General features: G+C 37.7%; 1 protein-coding gene across 6 annotated transcripts in view; it reads left to right on the top strand.

The window, feature by feature from the left end:
* Positions 1-17,096, top strand: part of CNST (consortin, connexin sorting protein) — a 54,230-nt gene that overhangs the window by 5,417 nt on the left and 31,717 nt on the right. For 4 of the 6 annotated variants that reach the window (XM_052806685.1, XM_052806682.1, XM_052806683.1 and 1 more), the window contains one exon: positions 9,019-9,457. In XM_052806685.1, the coding sequence (XP_052662645.1) occupies positions 9,070-9,457 (388 nt within the window). In that variant the 5' untranslated portion in view covers positions 9,019-9,069. Of the gene's footprint in view, positions 1-4,462; positions 4,589-5,916; positions 6,477-9,018; positions 9,458-17,096 lie in introns of those variants that run through there. The other 2 variants (XM_052806684.1, XM_052806686.1) reach the window with 2 other exon arrangements.

Below are 17,096 nucleotides of genomic sequence, written 5' to 3'. Positions count from 1 at the left end.
GCTGGACCTGCATCACAGTTCAGGTGTTGTTCATTCTGTTGTTACAGTGTTACAGTTGACTAATGGCAAAATAAACGAATTGGGGGCATCTGTTGTGAAACTTACAAGTTTCTAAGTTGTTTGGTAATATTTTGGCATCTTCCTTTATTCATGTCTTTATAAAATAAAGTGACATTCACAGTGCAGAGCTTATACATTTGATCCCAGGAAGAGTTTATGACAGCTGGCATATAAAATTACCCTTTATCCACTGTTGTTTGGTAGCTGCTTAGTTTCCTATGTGGATTTCTCTTTTTTTCTCATGGAAGACTATTAAAGTCTACTATTTTAGCACTGAAATATGACATCATTAGTACAAGGAGAAATAGTAATCATTCAGTGTCTCTATAGGCTGTAAATCTCCTCCTGTCTTGGTATAATTTAAACTATCTTAGTTTGGGTTTTAAATGAAATTAGTTTTTACCCTCTTACAGTACTGATGCTAGGTTTTATTAATGTTTGTGATATTTGGGACTTTCCAGTGGAAAAATGCTTTTTTTAATGGAAGCTACTACTTAAAGTGGTCTTGATAATAAGAGTTTTCTGAAAAACTGATCTAAAACAAATTAGATCTCTGTTTACAGGCTCAGGTATTACAAACACATGTTCAAATTCTGATAGAAAAACTGATAACTGTGTGCTTCAGAAAACCTCTCCAAGATATATTAATCAAAAGTATTCGTAAATTATTAGAGACAGCTCATATAGCTAGTATGTATTTACACAATTAGAGCTGAAATGAATTACCTTTATAACTTCCTGTTGGAAAGGGGAGAGTTGAAACGGCACTCAGGGCTAAATTCACCACTGGGTTTAAGTGGTCGCAGCTTCACTAACTTCAATCAAGTTACACCAGTGATTAATTTTGGGGAGATTGTGATTTGTTTAACATAGGCCTTCTGGTTTATACGCGACTGAGTTCTCACTCATGCATTTAAGGGCAAAAAACTTGATCAAATTTAAGTGTCTGTTTTGTACCTCTTTACAGTGGTTGTATGGTCCCCTTTACCACAATATCTATTTCACAATCTTTTTAATGCATCCATCTGTTACTTCCCTGTGAAATAAAGCAGTATTTTGCACTTAAGGAATGCATTAAAGATGATGTAACAGTTTGACTGACTTCATGGAGAAGGTTCAGAGCAAAGAAAGGATTTCATCTCAGTTGTTTGTATCTGACACTGAATAATGTAGAAACAAGACCATCCTTCCCTTCTGAAATACAGAACCAACTGATGCAACGTTTTGGTAGAGCTGCTGGATATTCTGATTCTCTAATGATGACAGTTACTGAAGCTCTAACAATTAGCTCTGTTCTTAATTAACGTTCCGGTTGGACCAACAGGTTTGATAACAAGAATTGTTTCATAAATTTTATGGACAGATTTCCATTCCATTTGTGATTGCTTCTGGCCTTGATATGATTTAGGACCTAAGTGAATATTTTCAGCATGCTGATTTTCTTTGTATTGATGAGGGCTATAAAACTTGCTCATCTCTCAGGTATAAATTATGGAATTCAATCTCACTATGAAAATCAACTGTCAGAAAGTCTTGAACACTCTTGTTTCTTCAGATGGGCAATTTTTAGATAATTGCCTCCTTCTTCTTGCATCTCCATTTCAAGGGACTGTTTTCTGTCATTTCTGCCTTTCCATATATGTTTAAAGTTGTTACCTGAGATCACAAGGGATTTTGGATCATTGTGCGCTTTTTAGCTACCTCTTATGAGGTGGTAGTATCTATCAGCTTTCTCAGGTCCTGGTAAAGTAAAGACTTGGATAAGAGTGAGCTGAGCTGATTATTTCTCATAAAAGTAGTCTGTACTCATTTGTAGGACTTCCCCCCCCCCCCCCCCCATAAGAAAAAAGTACACATCCTAGAAAAGATGCATAAATTTGTCTAGTAGGAAGTTTTGAATTTTTGTTATACTTTGTAATCAAATTCGTGCACATGTTCTGAAGTGTAATTACAACCTGGGAGTTGTTCAATTAGAAGGAAAATATAAAAATCAAAAAAGGCAAATTACTTCTCATAAGACTTAAAAGGAGATTCGTGCATCCCAAGGCAGGACCAGTTATTCATAGGTTATTCCTGACCAATGTTTGTCTAGACTGTTTATAAAAGTGCTGCAGTGATGAGAGTTCTCTATCCTCCTAAAACAGTCTATTCTACTGCCTTTCTACCCTTACCTGAGGGATGTTCTGGTGTTTTGCTGCAGACAAGAACAAAAAAAGAACACATCAAGTGGTGAGGTCCTCTTCTACTCTTATACCATTCAGTGAAATTTGTCCTAGTGAAGCTTGAAACCCAAAACTTTTCAGACACTTGGGGGACTGATCATTGTGTATTTTGAGTGTGAAAAAGAGCTTGTTTGTGTGAAATTTTCATCTGAACTCTGTCGTATGTTCTAATAAAAGATACTATTTGTTCCCAGACAAACCTCTTGCATTTGGCTGCTGACTGAAACATATTTTTATAGTAATGTTAAATGTGGAAGTAGATTATGCCTGGCAGTATGTTTATCATTGTTTATTAAAGCTGTGAATAAGCAGTATGACTAGGAAGCTTAGAAGTTGAAAATAGCATGTGAAATTTCCTCTCAAAACCTCACTATTCCTGCTGTTTATAGATGTAAAGATCATAATGTCTTTAAATGACACTGCCACTTGAGAAATGTCATTTCAATGTTAGAAAGTGCCAAACCACCAAACTGTTCATGCTCAGACATTTTTGTAAATTCAGTGAAACTAGATAAACCACTCCCATGTCTGAATACTTCCTGGAGAACAGCAGAATTAACACATTTGAAGAGATAGACCTCCTAATCCATGTATCTGACACAGAAGCAGAAAACACGTATAAAGATATTTTTACCCCTCGTTTCAAAGGTGAACATAGAGCAAACTGAACAGTCAGGAGGATGTTAATGAGATTCTCTCATAGTGAGGCTATCCAGTAATGGGATTGTACCTAAGACTATCTTGAGAAATGATGAACTACTAATGAGTCCATACTATAAGACAGCACAACAGCTGGTAATTTTTGGTAATTTTTTTCTGCAGAGGTGTCAGGTTGGATAATGGAAGTATACACATAAATATTTTTATTTCCCTTTCTTTAGAAACAGCAGCATTCCAACCATTAAGTGTTGCAAATAAAACACAATGCAGAGCAGAATTCTGCTAGCTGGAAGTGGTCTGGCTTTGTGAGACATTTATAGCTAAATGAATTGCCTGTCTTCTTTATCTGCTGTCTCTTTGCCTCCGCAGCAAATTGTGTGATGGTCAAGTACATCTTCAACAACTAGTACTTCTGTTTGTTTCTCTGTTGGCTGTGGTGAGGCAAGGGCACTCTGAAGCAATCTGGTGAAAATATTCCAGGTTTCTTTAGGTGTATCTTGGCTTCCACATCAGCAGAAGCAGCACACAGTTGTAGAGAAATCGCACTTTCTCAAAAGAATATATGGGCTTTTTATTTATTAGCTCCTGTAACAGCATAGTAGGTGTTGACGTTGTATGTAGTTTTTAGATAGTGCCATGTAGCTACTCTGTCATCTAGAGTTTTCCCTCCATCGCTGTATCTTCATTTTGGTAGTAAATGTAATTGTTCATAAAATGAGATCAACATTCTTCCTTTTATGTGGAAATCAATGTGCAATAATAAGAATTTGCAGTACATGTTTTTATTTTGTATGGTCATGATAGTTTTCACATTGGTTTGTGTTGATTTGTAGAAGACTATTTATCAATATGAAATGAGATACTAACACTTAAATGTGGTCTTGTAGTGTATCTTTACACCAGCTATCAGAAAGATCAACAGATTTATTCTTTTTAAGAAATATAGGGGTTAGGTTTAGCCACTTTTTAAATTTCAGTGTTTCTACAGTTTTCCTTTTTTGTTCTAGTGGTAGAAGCACCAACTCTGTAAAGATAATGGTTTAAAAAAATCCTATTTCCTCTTCACAGAAGCAGCATGATTTTATTTTTTTCTCTAGGACTTGTGAAGCTGCTTGTATTATTAAAAAAAAAAAAAAGAAAAAAAAAAGAAGACAAAAACCCTGCAACAACAAAGAAAATTAAATTCCCTTGAACCTAGGTACTATTTATTTTTTACCTGTCCTTAAACCTGAGACTTGCTTAATTTCTTCTTTAAATGGATGGGGATTCCACAACATCTCTAGACTGTTTGGTTGTTTATATGGCAACCTTTTCTAGGTTGAATAATTGTTACCACGTGTAGTGCTGTCCCTTCCTCTGTAATGCTCTTACCCCACTATGATCTAGGTTCTCTTACTTGTGTACATCTTGTTTAGTGTGTATTGTGCACAAAACAAAAATACACAGCTGTAATTGATTAGTGTCTGGTAGGACATAACTAATTCTCTCGTGCCTGTAACACTTTCTGTATTATATCTCAGGAGAAAAAAAACACTTGGACCCGTGGTCAGTTTTCTGTTTGGAATCTATGAGATACTTTTCCTCAGAACAGAATGACTGGTTAATCCATGTTTCATATAGATGTGCTTCATTTAATTTAAGATACGGTGTGTTCTGTTCGTCTTAGTGAATTTCACGTTATTCCTTTTGGAGCACTTATTGCTACAATTAATTTTTAATTAAATCCTCAGAAATACTTAGGACTGCTTCTAACTGCAGATTTTATATAGCTATTGTGTTTTATCATGAAAGTCAATAAAAAGATTGAGTTGAAGCAACACTGGGAACCAATCTGAAATGCCCATTGAATTTGAATACAGCAATACAGGTGATATAATGGGGAAGCTGACTTTCAAAGGATTAAAAGATTTAAATCTCTCTAATTAACATAGAATAATTAAATGGCATGAGAATGAGAGGGAAAATAGTGTCTTTGGCAGAGGAGCTATATGAAGACAGTCAAATGGAATAAAAAAATGATTTGCCATAAACTTTTTGAATTAGAACCTTTCTAGCCTTTTGCCAGCAGCTATAGGGTAATGATCTTGATCTGTTCTGTAAGATACTTCTGAGATCAGTAAATGAAATACTATGCTATATATTCAGTAAACATTCACAAAACCCACCAGCTTCACAGGATAGAAGAGCTGTGTTAGTATGAAGGTTGGGGGGAGGGAGAGAGTTGTTTGTGGGTTTGGTTTTTTTTTTTTTTTATTGCCGTCTTCAAATTTCAGCTGTGCCAGGTCAGGAGAGATCCCAGTTCTTCTCTTTTTTTCAGAATACAATCCAAACAGCTGTATTTAAGCTTGTGTTTCCTTAGTAAGTGTAGATGGAAGAAAGGCTCTGTACATACACAAAAATGAGCAATGAAAAAAGTTGTTGAAATTATATGAAGTACATGAAAGAGAACACTGAAGAGCATGGGCTTTTTGAATTTGAAATTGACCTAAAATATAAGTAAGTACCATGATTTTTCTGTAATGCGCATACTGTTTGTCCTAAAGCAAACAAACATACAACTAATTTCTTCAATACGGACTTTGGTTTTTAGCCACTTGGCAAGTATTTTCCATCATATTTTTGATTTGCGCTGTAATCACCATGATTATATATGCCAATTGCATGAATCCGTGTAGCAACTGGAACTGAAGCACTTTCATTCATCGCCACCTTTTAACAGAGGTCAGCACAGGTCTACTCAATATTGGCTTTTATATAAATTTTGAGCAACCAGTGAAGGGAGGAAAGATGTACCTAGGAAGAAACAAACATTTTTTTCTTAGCATGTTATTTGTGTGTACAATTCATTTCAATGGCAAAACAATAAATATAGTAACTGCATGTTAATGGTCTGTTAAATACAATCAAATCTCTAGTGATTTTAATTCCATTTTTGTTTATAAATAAGTGTTTCTACTTGTGTTTTTAGACAGAGCTAAAGTTCCTCCTCACAGGGTTTAGCTTCACTTTGGTACCTGCCTAGTGCCTTGGTAAGGTCAAAAGGAATAGCAGGTATCAACATTGAAAAAAACCAGGAAGGAAAAAAGTTTCATCCGGGGGGGGGGAATCCTTTTAAAAGATTAAGGCCATGACTGTTCTACATTCTTTGAACTAGCTCTTTCTGGATTTTCATTCTCTAAGGAGTCATAAGCACTGTAGAAAGGAATAGATTTTCAGGGCTACTTTTATTTGGAGAAGTATTGAGTTTCAAACTATAAACCAAGAAATGTTGGCCTGTGCTAGCTGCAGAAGCTCTCTAGCCCCTCAGCTAGAGAGGGACTATCATCTTAGCCACATGTTAAAAGGAAATGAGTTAATATTTTCTATCAAACTGTTAGCTTCCGCTATAGAAAATGTCACTTGTCAAAACCATCTTGTCCTCATTTTGCACAATCTAATAGGAAACACCTTGTTCAAATGCATTCACGTTTCTATTTCCCTGTGATAGCTGTTGAAAGGATAAACTTTTCTACTGATAGACACAAGAGAGTGGTGGTAGGACATCCTGATTTTTAATTATTGCTGTTAAAACTGATTCCTCATTGGCTTTGGGCAATTTATTTCAACCTCTTTTGTTTGATGTATCATTTAATCTATGAGCTGGGGAGGGCAGCAGTTGTTATTATTTTATATGCTAGGAAGAGTAAGAAGTGAACCCTTCAAGTTTAACATGGTGTTTGGGGTTGGGTTTTTTTTAATGCTTTAGAACAGTTATCATCAATAAATCAACATTACTGTAGTGTGGGTGTCTGTAAAGAATATCTTCTAGTTCTGATTCTTGCTGGTCTGATTAAAGTTCTGTCTTCCTTTTAACCTTTCGTTTTGTGTTTAATTCTCTTTGAGAGAAAACAGCTTGATTAAGGAGCATCCTTCTAATGAACAGTTGCATTCTCCAGATATGTATCTCCTATAGAGTTCCCTTCTTTGTCTTTCTGGTGCTCAATGAAAGCCAGTTCTCTTATTTGGTTGCCAAAGGAAAATACGACTTGCGTCTCTAGTGTACAATTCATTATTCTTCTAGAATAGAATAGAATATTTTAGTTGGAAGGGACCTACAACGATCATGTAGTCCAACTGCCTGACCAATTCAGGGCTGACCAAAAGTTAAAGCATGTTATCAAAGGCATTGTCCAAATGCCTCTTAAACAGTGACAGGCTTGGGGCACTGACCACCTCTCTAGGAAGCCTGTTCCAGTGTTTGACCACCCTCTTGGTAAAGAAATGCTTCCTAATGTCCAGTCTAAACCTCCCCTGGTGCAGCTTATATGTTATAGGTTAGGCAGTATTTTTTGTTAGACTGGTATGGCTGGAAATGGTTAACAAGTTCTTCAGGTTGGAAACAGAGATGGAGTTGTCCTAGTTGGTGCTGACTTTTGCTTTTGTGTTGCCCAGCTGGTGGTTGCTTGTCCCCCTCTGCATGCTTCCCTGGAACTCCTCACTGTCTATTTACCTAGACTGTACTTTGTATGCTTGTCTGTGAAGATGTTATTGGAGACAGTGTCAAAAGCCTTACCAAAGTCAAGGTAAACAGCATCTATTGTTCTCTCCTCTGCTGAGCCAGTCACCTCATTGTAGAAGCCTGTCAAGTTTGTTAAGCACTATTTACCCATCATAAATCCATGCTGACTACTCTTGATGACACTTCTTGTCCTTCATATGTTCGAAAATGGTTTCTAGGATTGCTTGCTATATCACCTCCCAGGGACTGAGGTGAGGCTGAGCAGCCTGTAGCTCCCCAAATCCTCCTCCTTGTCCTTCTCTAAGATAGGAGTAACATTTTCTTTTTTCCAGTCCTTTTAACAACTATAAAGGTTGTGGAGGAAAAAATCTGGGAAAATCTTTTTAGTAATCTTTAACAGAAATATGTTTCTGTGGATGAAGGAAAACCTACTTATTCTCTAAGGCATTTTTTCTATTTTTCTGTAATTTGAATTCTTTCAGCAAGTAAAATGAAACATTATCTTGCATAGTTAGCAAGTGTGTATTTCAGTTATTTCAGTTGTATATACCAGGACATAAGACTGAAGAAAGCCTGGTGAAGACAGGTTTCCTAAAATGCCTTCATTTAAAGGAAAGGATAGGAAGCTGCTGTAGGACGCTTGTCTAAGCTCTTCTATAATATAAGAGTTGCTGATTTTTGGCTTCACTATTTAAAATGTGAGCTAAATCTAATAAGGTGTACATAATGGACCTGTATTTCATCTATGTAGTTGCTAAGTTAAACCAGCAGTATTGCCATGCTTCTAAAAGCTAAAGAAAGGAACTGATACAATAACAGTCCTATATAAATGCTGTGTAACTCTGCTGCTAAGTTACCCTTTTTTTCCTGTGAATATGCATCTAATTGCAGTATTGATTAGAGTTGCATGTTCACAAAAAGGTAAAATTGACCCCTGCTGAGAGTAGGTGGGGTATTAGGGTTTTTTATTAACAAACCATCTGCTTCTGTGTTTACTGAAGACATGTTGAATGTTTTCTTGAAAATAAAGTGACAATCTGAGTCAATAAACAGGTTCTACTTGCATCTAATTCTTGTAACAGAGTTAATCTATCTGCCTATTTGATGTGATACCATCACTGACAGAATTAAAAGTTGTTCTGCTTTTATTCCTCACTGGTTTATTTTTGTCAGGCAAACTATGATCTTATGTGACAAGAATTTATGTGACATGGCTTTTGTTTTAGCCATGGATTTAAAGGGGGGTGGTGGGGGTGGCTTCTGTTTATCTTTTTTTCTCGTTACCTCAGCTAAACACTGTGAACACTGCTGTGAAGATCAGCTGTGCTATTGGTCAGTTAACTGGAACTGATTATAATTGGATAAAAGTACAAGTTTATAGATAGTTTTTTCTATGTAGATATGCTTTGCTTTAAGACTTACAATGGGGCAATGGATTACTGTTTGAAATAACTTCCCCATGCTTTTAAACCGTATCACTTGGCTAATGTGAGTCTTTATTGGCTGGCATTAAGTATGAGGTTATTTATCCATTATAATATATGTATTATAAATGCTTCTTCTGGTTTTATATTTTAGGTCTAAAAATATTTGGAGGGAGATTTAAGTGGTTCAACAAGTAGCGCTCTAATGGATGACAGAGAATTTCCACCAAATGATCTACAAATAGACTCAAAGGACAGTCTTTCTGCTGACTATAGGGTGGAAAGTTTGGCATGCAATTTGGTTTCTTCAGCTGATGAAAATGAAAATCAACTTGACAATGATGGGAATGAGGTTCTGACCAGTACTAGCATTGCTATGGGACGACAGGATAAAGGTGAGCAGGACAGCATCAATAACAATGAGAATATGGACGGTGGCAACTGTACCCCAAGCTGTAAGGAAAGTGAGACTGAGAGGAGATCTGTAAATGTCCATATGGACCCCCAGCTGGAAGAAAAGCCTATTGCTGAAAAACAGCCAGGTGGAGAAAGAAGTCCAAGAAGCAAAAGAAACTCCAGTAAAAAATCTAAAGGTACTTTATAAAAAAATAGTTTTGTTCTGTTTATTTAAAATAACAACGCTGTAGTTCTAGTCTGTGAACTAATGAGAAAGATATATTTTAGTTGTCATACTAATTATTTTTAAATTTACACTGAAGGTTTGGGGATGGTTTTTTTTCAGAACTGTTAATAATGCTAAATCAGATTCAACTCTAGATGTTTTCACCTTCTGTATTTAAACATTGGCTATGTAGCAAATGGAACATATCAAGGAAGCACGAATACAGGGAGGTGCAGAGTTTCAGTATGGAAATTGGGCCGACTTCCAAATCAGAATGGCCAGAAATTCAGGCAATATGGTTGTCACGGTTTAAGCCCAGCCAGCATCAAAGCACCATGAGGTCGCTTGCTCACTCCTCCTGCCTGGTGGGATGAGGGGGAGAAAATATAACAAAAAGCTCATGGGTTGAGACAGGGATCACTCGCCAATTATGGTCACGAGAAACCAAGATCAATTTAATTTGTTACGAATCAAATCAGAGTAGGATAATGCGAAGTAAAACGAAATCTTAAAACAACTTCCCCCCACCCCTGCCTTCTTCCGTAGCGCAACTCCACTCCCTATTTTCTCTACCTCCTCCCCATAGTGGTGCAGCAGGACGGGGAATGGGGGTTGGGGTCAGTTCATCACACGTTGTCTCTGCAGCTCCTTCCTCCTCAGGGGCAGGACTCCTCACTCTTCCCCTGCTCCAGCCTGGGGTCCCTCCCCCAGGAGACAGTCTGCCACAAAATTCTCCAACACAAGTCCTTCCCATGGGCTGCAGTTCTTCATGAACTGCTCCAGCGTGAGTCCTTTCCATGGGCTGCAGTCCTTCAGGCACAGACTGCTCCAGCGTTGGCTTTCCCATGGAGTCACGGCCATCTTTGGGGCCATCCCCCTGCTCTGGTGTGGGGTCCTCCATGGGCTGCAGGTGGGCATCTGCTCCCCTGCTCACCTCCATGGGCTGCAGGGGAATTACTTCCTCCGGCGCACCTCCTCCCCCTCCTTCTTCACTGACTTTGCTGTCTGCAGAGAGTTTTCTCTCGCACCCCTCTCCACTGCAGGTTTTCCCTTCTTAAATATGTTATCCCAGAGGCGCACTGTCGCAGATTGGGTCGGCCTTGGCCAGCGGCAGGTCCAACTTGGAGCCAGGCAGGCTTCTAGCAGCTTCTCACAGGAGCCACCCCTGTAACTCCTCCCCTGCTACCAAAACCCTGCCACACAAACCCAATACAATGGTTTTGTTCCTTTGAACATTGTGCTCTAGTTCAAGATTTTGGTGTCTTGATCCAGTGTCAAGATTTGAAATCTTGGTGTAAGTACCAAATAGCTTGATCTTGGCCTGTTGTCAAAATTTACATTTTTCAAAGCTTAATAGATAGTCCTAGGATGTGCATTTTGGCTAATGAGCTGTTCAAAAATGTGTTTCTACCAATTTTTGATGTTACTTCTCCTTTAGGTCTTTTGGATGTGAATTGGATAAGGAAAATGTAAATGTTTATTACATGTTCTTATTTAAGATGCTTCTTCCCTTTTTGAATGAGTAGGATTTGTCTGCATCAACACAATGTGTTATTATATTAGGCTTTTTTTGCCATAAATCATAAATGTCAGATGTGTTATGTGTCATAGTGCTGCAGATATATTAATTAAAATCAGTGTGTTTCATTGCATAGGTATCTTTGAAAGTTACTTGGAACAACCGAATCATGCCTGCTTTTTTTTTTTTCCCCATGCCTTTTTTTTTTTTCATCTGAAGACTGAGATGGTAAATTTGGCTACTTAAAGTAGATAATTTTAAAATACAATTTTCCTGCTAAATGGCAAGTCTTTTATGGCCTAATCTGAAAATTGATGATGATCTTAAAGGATAATAAAATAGGTAAAGAAGGGAAAGGAAGGAAGCCTTGCATTCCATATTTTGTATGTATAGGCAAAACCTAGAAGAGACAAATTATATTTTTTAGTAGAAGGATGCTGAAATCTGTCATTATAGGGAGAATGAGTTCTCATTAAATGATGCAGAAAGTCATTAAGTATATATTTCAACTATAGATTTAATGTTTAAAAATGGAAGACAATACTTAATTAAAACAAAAGATTAGCAGAAGTAATTGAGAACCAGTCATCTATATGACGGGAATAGCAAAAGTTGGTGAAATGTGATACAGACATGCGGACAGAGGTATCTGAAGCATGATGAGAGGAAGAAAAGGAGAAATTCACCCAAACACTGAAAGTTAAACTTTGCTTGTATTCTTTCTCTACGAGTTTGTATTCTTGTTGATAAATGCAATCAACTGATGCAGAAGTACCACAAAATGAGTTGTGCATGGTAGATAGCAGTTTTAAGGCAAAAAGCAGAAATCCGAAATATAGAAAATTTAATGGAAAAATCTAGAGATGTAAAATACCACAACAGAGAACGTCCTGCCTGCAAAACTCTTTAAGAGTTTTGTTGAATTCCTATGAACAAACATTTACTACTTCATTAATAAGAACCTTGACTGTTAACAGAAGGAAGATCAAAATATAAAATTACATTCTATCTCCCATTGATTATGGGCTAATTTACATTTAGCTTTTTAGATATTCTCACATGATGGTTCTCCTGTCTTCAAACAATGCAGTGACTTTGTCACAATTTCTTGATGTCACAAATGTCTTTGTTTTAGTGAGAAACTTCCATTTAATTTTTAAGACCAGCTATTTTATACAATTCCTGAGTACCCCTCTACATAAAAGAACCAAACTAGCTTTCCTGTCTTTATACCAACTCAGAGATAAAGGAGAGAATAATCAAACCAGGGTGGAAGATCCCTGAGTGGGTCATAACAGAGCGCTACACAAGCAAGCTGGAATCAAAACCAGAATACTTGCATGGCATGTATTATGGTGGGGGGGTTTTTGTATTTTTATTTTTAACTATTGAGAAATCATGGATGAGTTACTTTGACTCATAGCTAAAGAAGAGATTTATGAATCTTCTTCTCTTTCCCTATAAGCAAACTTGTTAGGGTCACTGTTAAATGTTGTCATTCTGGAAAAGATGACTTTTGACTTAAAAAGCCTGTTGTTCATATTCCTTCTCTTGCTAGTGACTAAAACAATGAACCTGGAATAGCAAAAACTACGTTTTACTTATTTTTATTTATTCGGGACTTGCTCAGCAGAAGATTGGTGATCATTAGAGAAGCCAATCTTCTGCTCGGGACATATGTTTTTACTTCAGAAGAAAGAGCAAGTGCTTGCACTTGCAATGTGTTTGAAACCCTCTAAATATTTGCTTAGAAAGCATAAACAGTTATAAGTATTTGATTATTGTGTTTCTGTGTATGCTTGGAATATGTTGGAGCTAGAATTACCCTAGCTCCTACAATCAGTAGACTGGAATGCAAGATTAAGAATCACTATATCTGGTTGAAGATTCACCTAGTTCAATGTCCCTCCCCTGACAGTGGCCAGCAGAGGGTGGGTAGGTAAAAGTATAAGGACAAGGCAAAGAGGTAGTGATTTGTTCCTGTGTTCTCCTTGCCATCAGTAATTATCCATTCAGGACTTCCCCAAGTGGGAATTGATAGACTGTAATAGCTTACAGTGAATTTGTCACCTGACTTGCAGTTGTTTTTTGAGTCCATTTCCTTGTCCTGGAGTAAGTAGTTCCAAGATTTCACCTATGCATTGTTTGAAGAAGCACCTCCTTTTAGCTGTCCTCGTGCTGCAGTAGATGTATTAGAGTGAATTGGCAGGTCTATAGCTTCCAGATCCCAAATTTCTCTCACATTCTTTTTGTATACTAATAATAGTTTTGAATAGACTGTGACTATATGAAGGAGGACACTTGTGATCAAAGAAGTGATGTAAATTTAAATTGACAAATTTAAACTTTGGTCATTATTCATACTTGGATTCCTTGTAATGAATTGTACTAACTTTAGTGCAGTAGAGATAGTGATTCATGAAGCGTCATCTGCTTCAATGTATTTTTGTAAATATGGACTTCAAATTATCCCTCTTCTCTGCAAATAATTTCATCTTTTTCCAAAAGATCAGTCCTGGCATAACTACTAACTTAATATTGTAAAATCACAGTGTCATTCCTTAATGTAGTATAGCACAGTAACTTGCACTTAATCATTTTTCCCCAAGTTAAATTCTGCAACATATGCTCTTCCTGTAAATTATTCAACTTATTTCTTGAAGCAGCTTGAAGGTGGGGGAAGAAAGTGGAGTGGTTGCGATGGATTTGGTGTTGCAGCAAATGAAATATATGAATATAAACTAGTCAAATTATATGAAAATTCAAGCAATGTTATTTTATTTAGGGTTCTGTGCCGCACTAAAGATTTTGAGCTTCCTTAGTTAGAGTTATGTCTTTACTGCCAACACTCCTGTCTTAAAGTCTCTTCTCTTAAAAATGAAATATTTTTTTAAATACTTGCTGGTGGTTTTTTGTTTGTTTTTTTTTTTTATAGTTCTTGAATGAATCAGTCTGAACCAGCTTTGTGGTATTGAGTACCAAAGAATGTTTAAAAGAGAGATTACCATGTTTTCTGTACTAGAAGCTTCTGTTACTGGTGACTTAAGCTAATGCTACTCAATGTGAAAATTAAAATTCAATTACAAAAACAGAGGACAATATCTACAGTTTTATTTTGATAGCAAATGCTTCATAGTTTCACCTCTGACTCGTTCTCAGGCAGGTGGCAAGAGCATCTTAATTTCATATACTTGCAGTACTGATAAAACAAAAAAAGGTGAGACGTATTGAAAAATGCATTTGTCATTTTTATTCACAAGGCCTGTCAAAATTGGATCTTTTTGCAAACATGGGGCTGCTTCTGTGAACTCTTAGGGAAATTTTGAGAAAGTTTGCTTCTCTCCATGTCTTAGGAGACATTGGCACACCCAACTGGGCATAGAAGATGTCATTTGAAACCTCTGTGAGTCTGGCAGAGCAGAAACTTGAATCCAGCTCTCTGCCACATTCCTAGTGAGTGCTCTGGCCATGGGAGGGTTGATACTTTGTGTGTTTTTTCACGTTTATTTTCTTAAAGGCTTTGGTATGGACCAAAGTTCTAGTAGTTTTTTTGGTTCTAGTATGGAACCAAATATCAATGTATGGAGTAAATATCAAGGCTTTGCAAAGTGAAAAAACCTTAATCCTTGCTTCTTAAGATATCAGAAATATATGTAAGATACCAATCTTTAGTAAAAAAAATAATCTGCTTTGGACAGTAAGATTGATTGATTCCAGGAAAAAGCAGTGTTGTGTGTTATCCGTTTTCAAGAACATGGAGAAAAAATAAATAAATAGCGATCTTAGATAACACTTTTATGACGAAATAGCATCACTAAGTGTTACTGCCTCAAGAAAAGTTCTTGGTTATGGTGCTACTAAGGCACAAATGCTGTCTTGTGTTTAAAACAGGACAAGGTAGAATTAACCTGAATGGTTGTAAGGCCTTGCTTCAGAATCAGGGGAGTAATTTGAGTGCAGAATTGGATTCCAAGTGAGTGACAGCTCAACTATATGTAGGAATAATATGCAGTTTATAAACTATGCGTTAGCACCAGTACCACTATAACATTAAAATAAAGGTTTTTCATTATAGTCGCTATTGAACATGTTTCAGTCAACGTTTATGTTTTGATATGACAGGTGATTATTACCTGCTTAATAAAGTGCAGTTTGAAGTGAGGTTTGTTTTTTTTTCTGAGACAAAAGGTTTGCCAGAACATGTGGACCCTCTTTTCTGGCTTCATGATCATGTGCTGAACAGAAAGCTGTATTTTTAAAGACAGCCTTAATTCCATCTCTAAAAGTACTTCCTGGTTTTTATCTTGCATCCAGTTATGTCTCTTGTTGCTTTTGGCCCACAGCAAGCTCAAATAAATACTGGAAAAGCAGAGACATGCATTAATATCGAAAAAGCAATGTTAAGTTACACCCATATTTTGCCTGGCAGTAAGCCCAGTGAAAATAGCCACCCACAGAGATTATTAGTACTCCTGACCTGGATAGTTTATTTAGTAAAAAGTTTAAAATAACCAGAAATAGAACAGTGGAACCTTCAGCGGACAAGCTAATACCTTTCTTAAGCCCTAAATCTTAAACCTGAATCATCACTACAGGGTTTCAGTTGCGATGAACATGAGGGGGTCTGAAATATGCTGAGTGCCCAAGCTGTAGAAACAGTGTGATAGTTACTTGAAACAGTGCTCCCACCTGTCCTGCTTTTAAATGATAACACGATTTTCAGAAAATGGGTGTAGCTGGGGAAGAATAACATACTCATCATAACTTGAGTTTGTAAAAGTTCATTGTGCACATTTCAGTGGCCAAATTCTCTATAAATTGTTTAAAAAAATTATGGGATTATTTTTTTGAAAGTCAGTCCTATGTAAATATATCAAATTCAGTGTTGTTTTATGAAAAAAAGAAAAAAATTGTTCATTACTTGGTGGAATAAACTATAGTTTTCTGGTTACTCCTAAGACTGTGTGATATAGGAAGCCATCATTTATTGCTTTTATTCTCTCATCTTTGTGAGCGTCGTGGTTTAAGCCGAGCCGGCAACAGAGCACCATGAGGCCGCTTGCTCACTCCTCCCACCTGGTGGGATGACGGGGAGAAAATATAACAAAAAGCTCATGGGTTGAGACAGGGATAGGGAGGGATCACTCGCCAATTATGGTCATGGGCAAAAAACAGACTCAGAGGGGAGGTGAGGGGAAGGAAACCAAGATCAATTTAATTTGTTACCAATCAAATCAGTGTAGGATACTGCGAAGTAAAACCAAATCTTAAAACACCTTCCCTGCACCGCTCCCTTCATCCTGGGCTCAACTCCACTCCCAATTTTCTCTACCTCCTCCCCCGCAGTGGCACAGGGAATGGGGGTTGGGGTCAGTTCATCACACGTTGTCTCTGCAGCTCCTTCCTCCTCAGGGGCAGGACTCCTCACTCTTCCCCTGCTCCAGCCTGGGGTCCCTCCCCCAGGAGACAGTCTGCCACAAAATTCTCCAACACAAGTCCTTCCCATGGGCTGCAGTTCTTCATGAACTGCTCCAGCGTGAGTCCTTTCCATGGGCTGCAGTCCTTCAGGCACAGACTGCTCCAGCGTTGGCTTTCCCATGGAGTCACGGCCATCTTTGGGGCCATCCCCCTGCTCTGGTGTGGGGTCCTCCATGGGCTGCAGGTGGGCATCTGCTCCCCTGCTCACCTCCATGGGCTGCAGGGGAATTACTTCCTCCGGCGTACCTCCTCCCCCTCTTTCTTCACTGACCTTGGTATCTGCATAGGTGTTTCTCTCACATTCCACTCCTTTCTCCACTAAGGTTTTCCTTTCTTAAATATCTTATCCCAGAGGCTCTACCACCATCATTGATTGGGTCGGCCTTGGCCAGCGGCAGGTCCAACTTGTAGCCAGGGAAGCTTCTAGCAACTTCTTACAGGAGCCACCCCTGTAGCCCCTCCCCTGCTACCAAAACCCTGCCACACAAACCCAATACAGTGAGAAACTGGTCCAGTCTGTATATGGATAGTTGATTTCTCCCACTGCTACTGCCTGCTCTACACTTCTTCCCTAATCTCATTTAACATTTCCTGATAACTATCATATTCATGA

The sequence above is a fragment of the Harpia harpyja genome, chromosome 13 (genome assembly GCF_026419915.1).
Source record: "Harpia harpyja isolate bHarHar1 chromosome 13, bHarHar1 primary haplotype, whole genome shotgun sequence".
NCBI classification, from domain to species: Eukaryota; Metazoa; Chordata; class Aves; order Accipitriformes; family Accipitridae; genus Harpia; species Harpia harpyja.
Note: the sequence above shows the minus strand (reverse complement) of the source record. Positions and strands in the feature narration are given on the sequence as shown.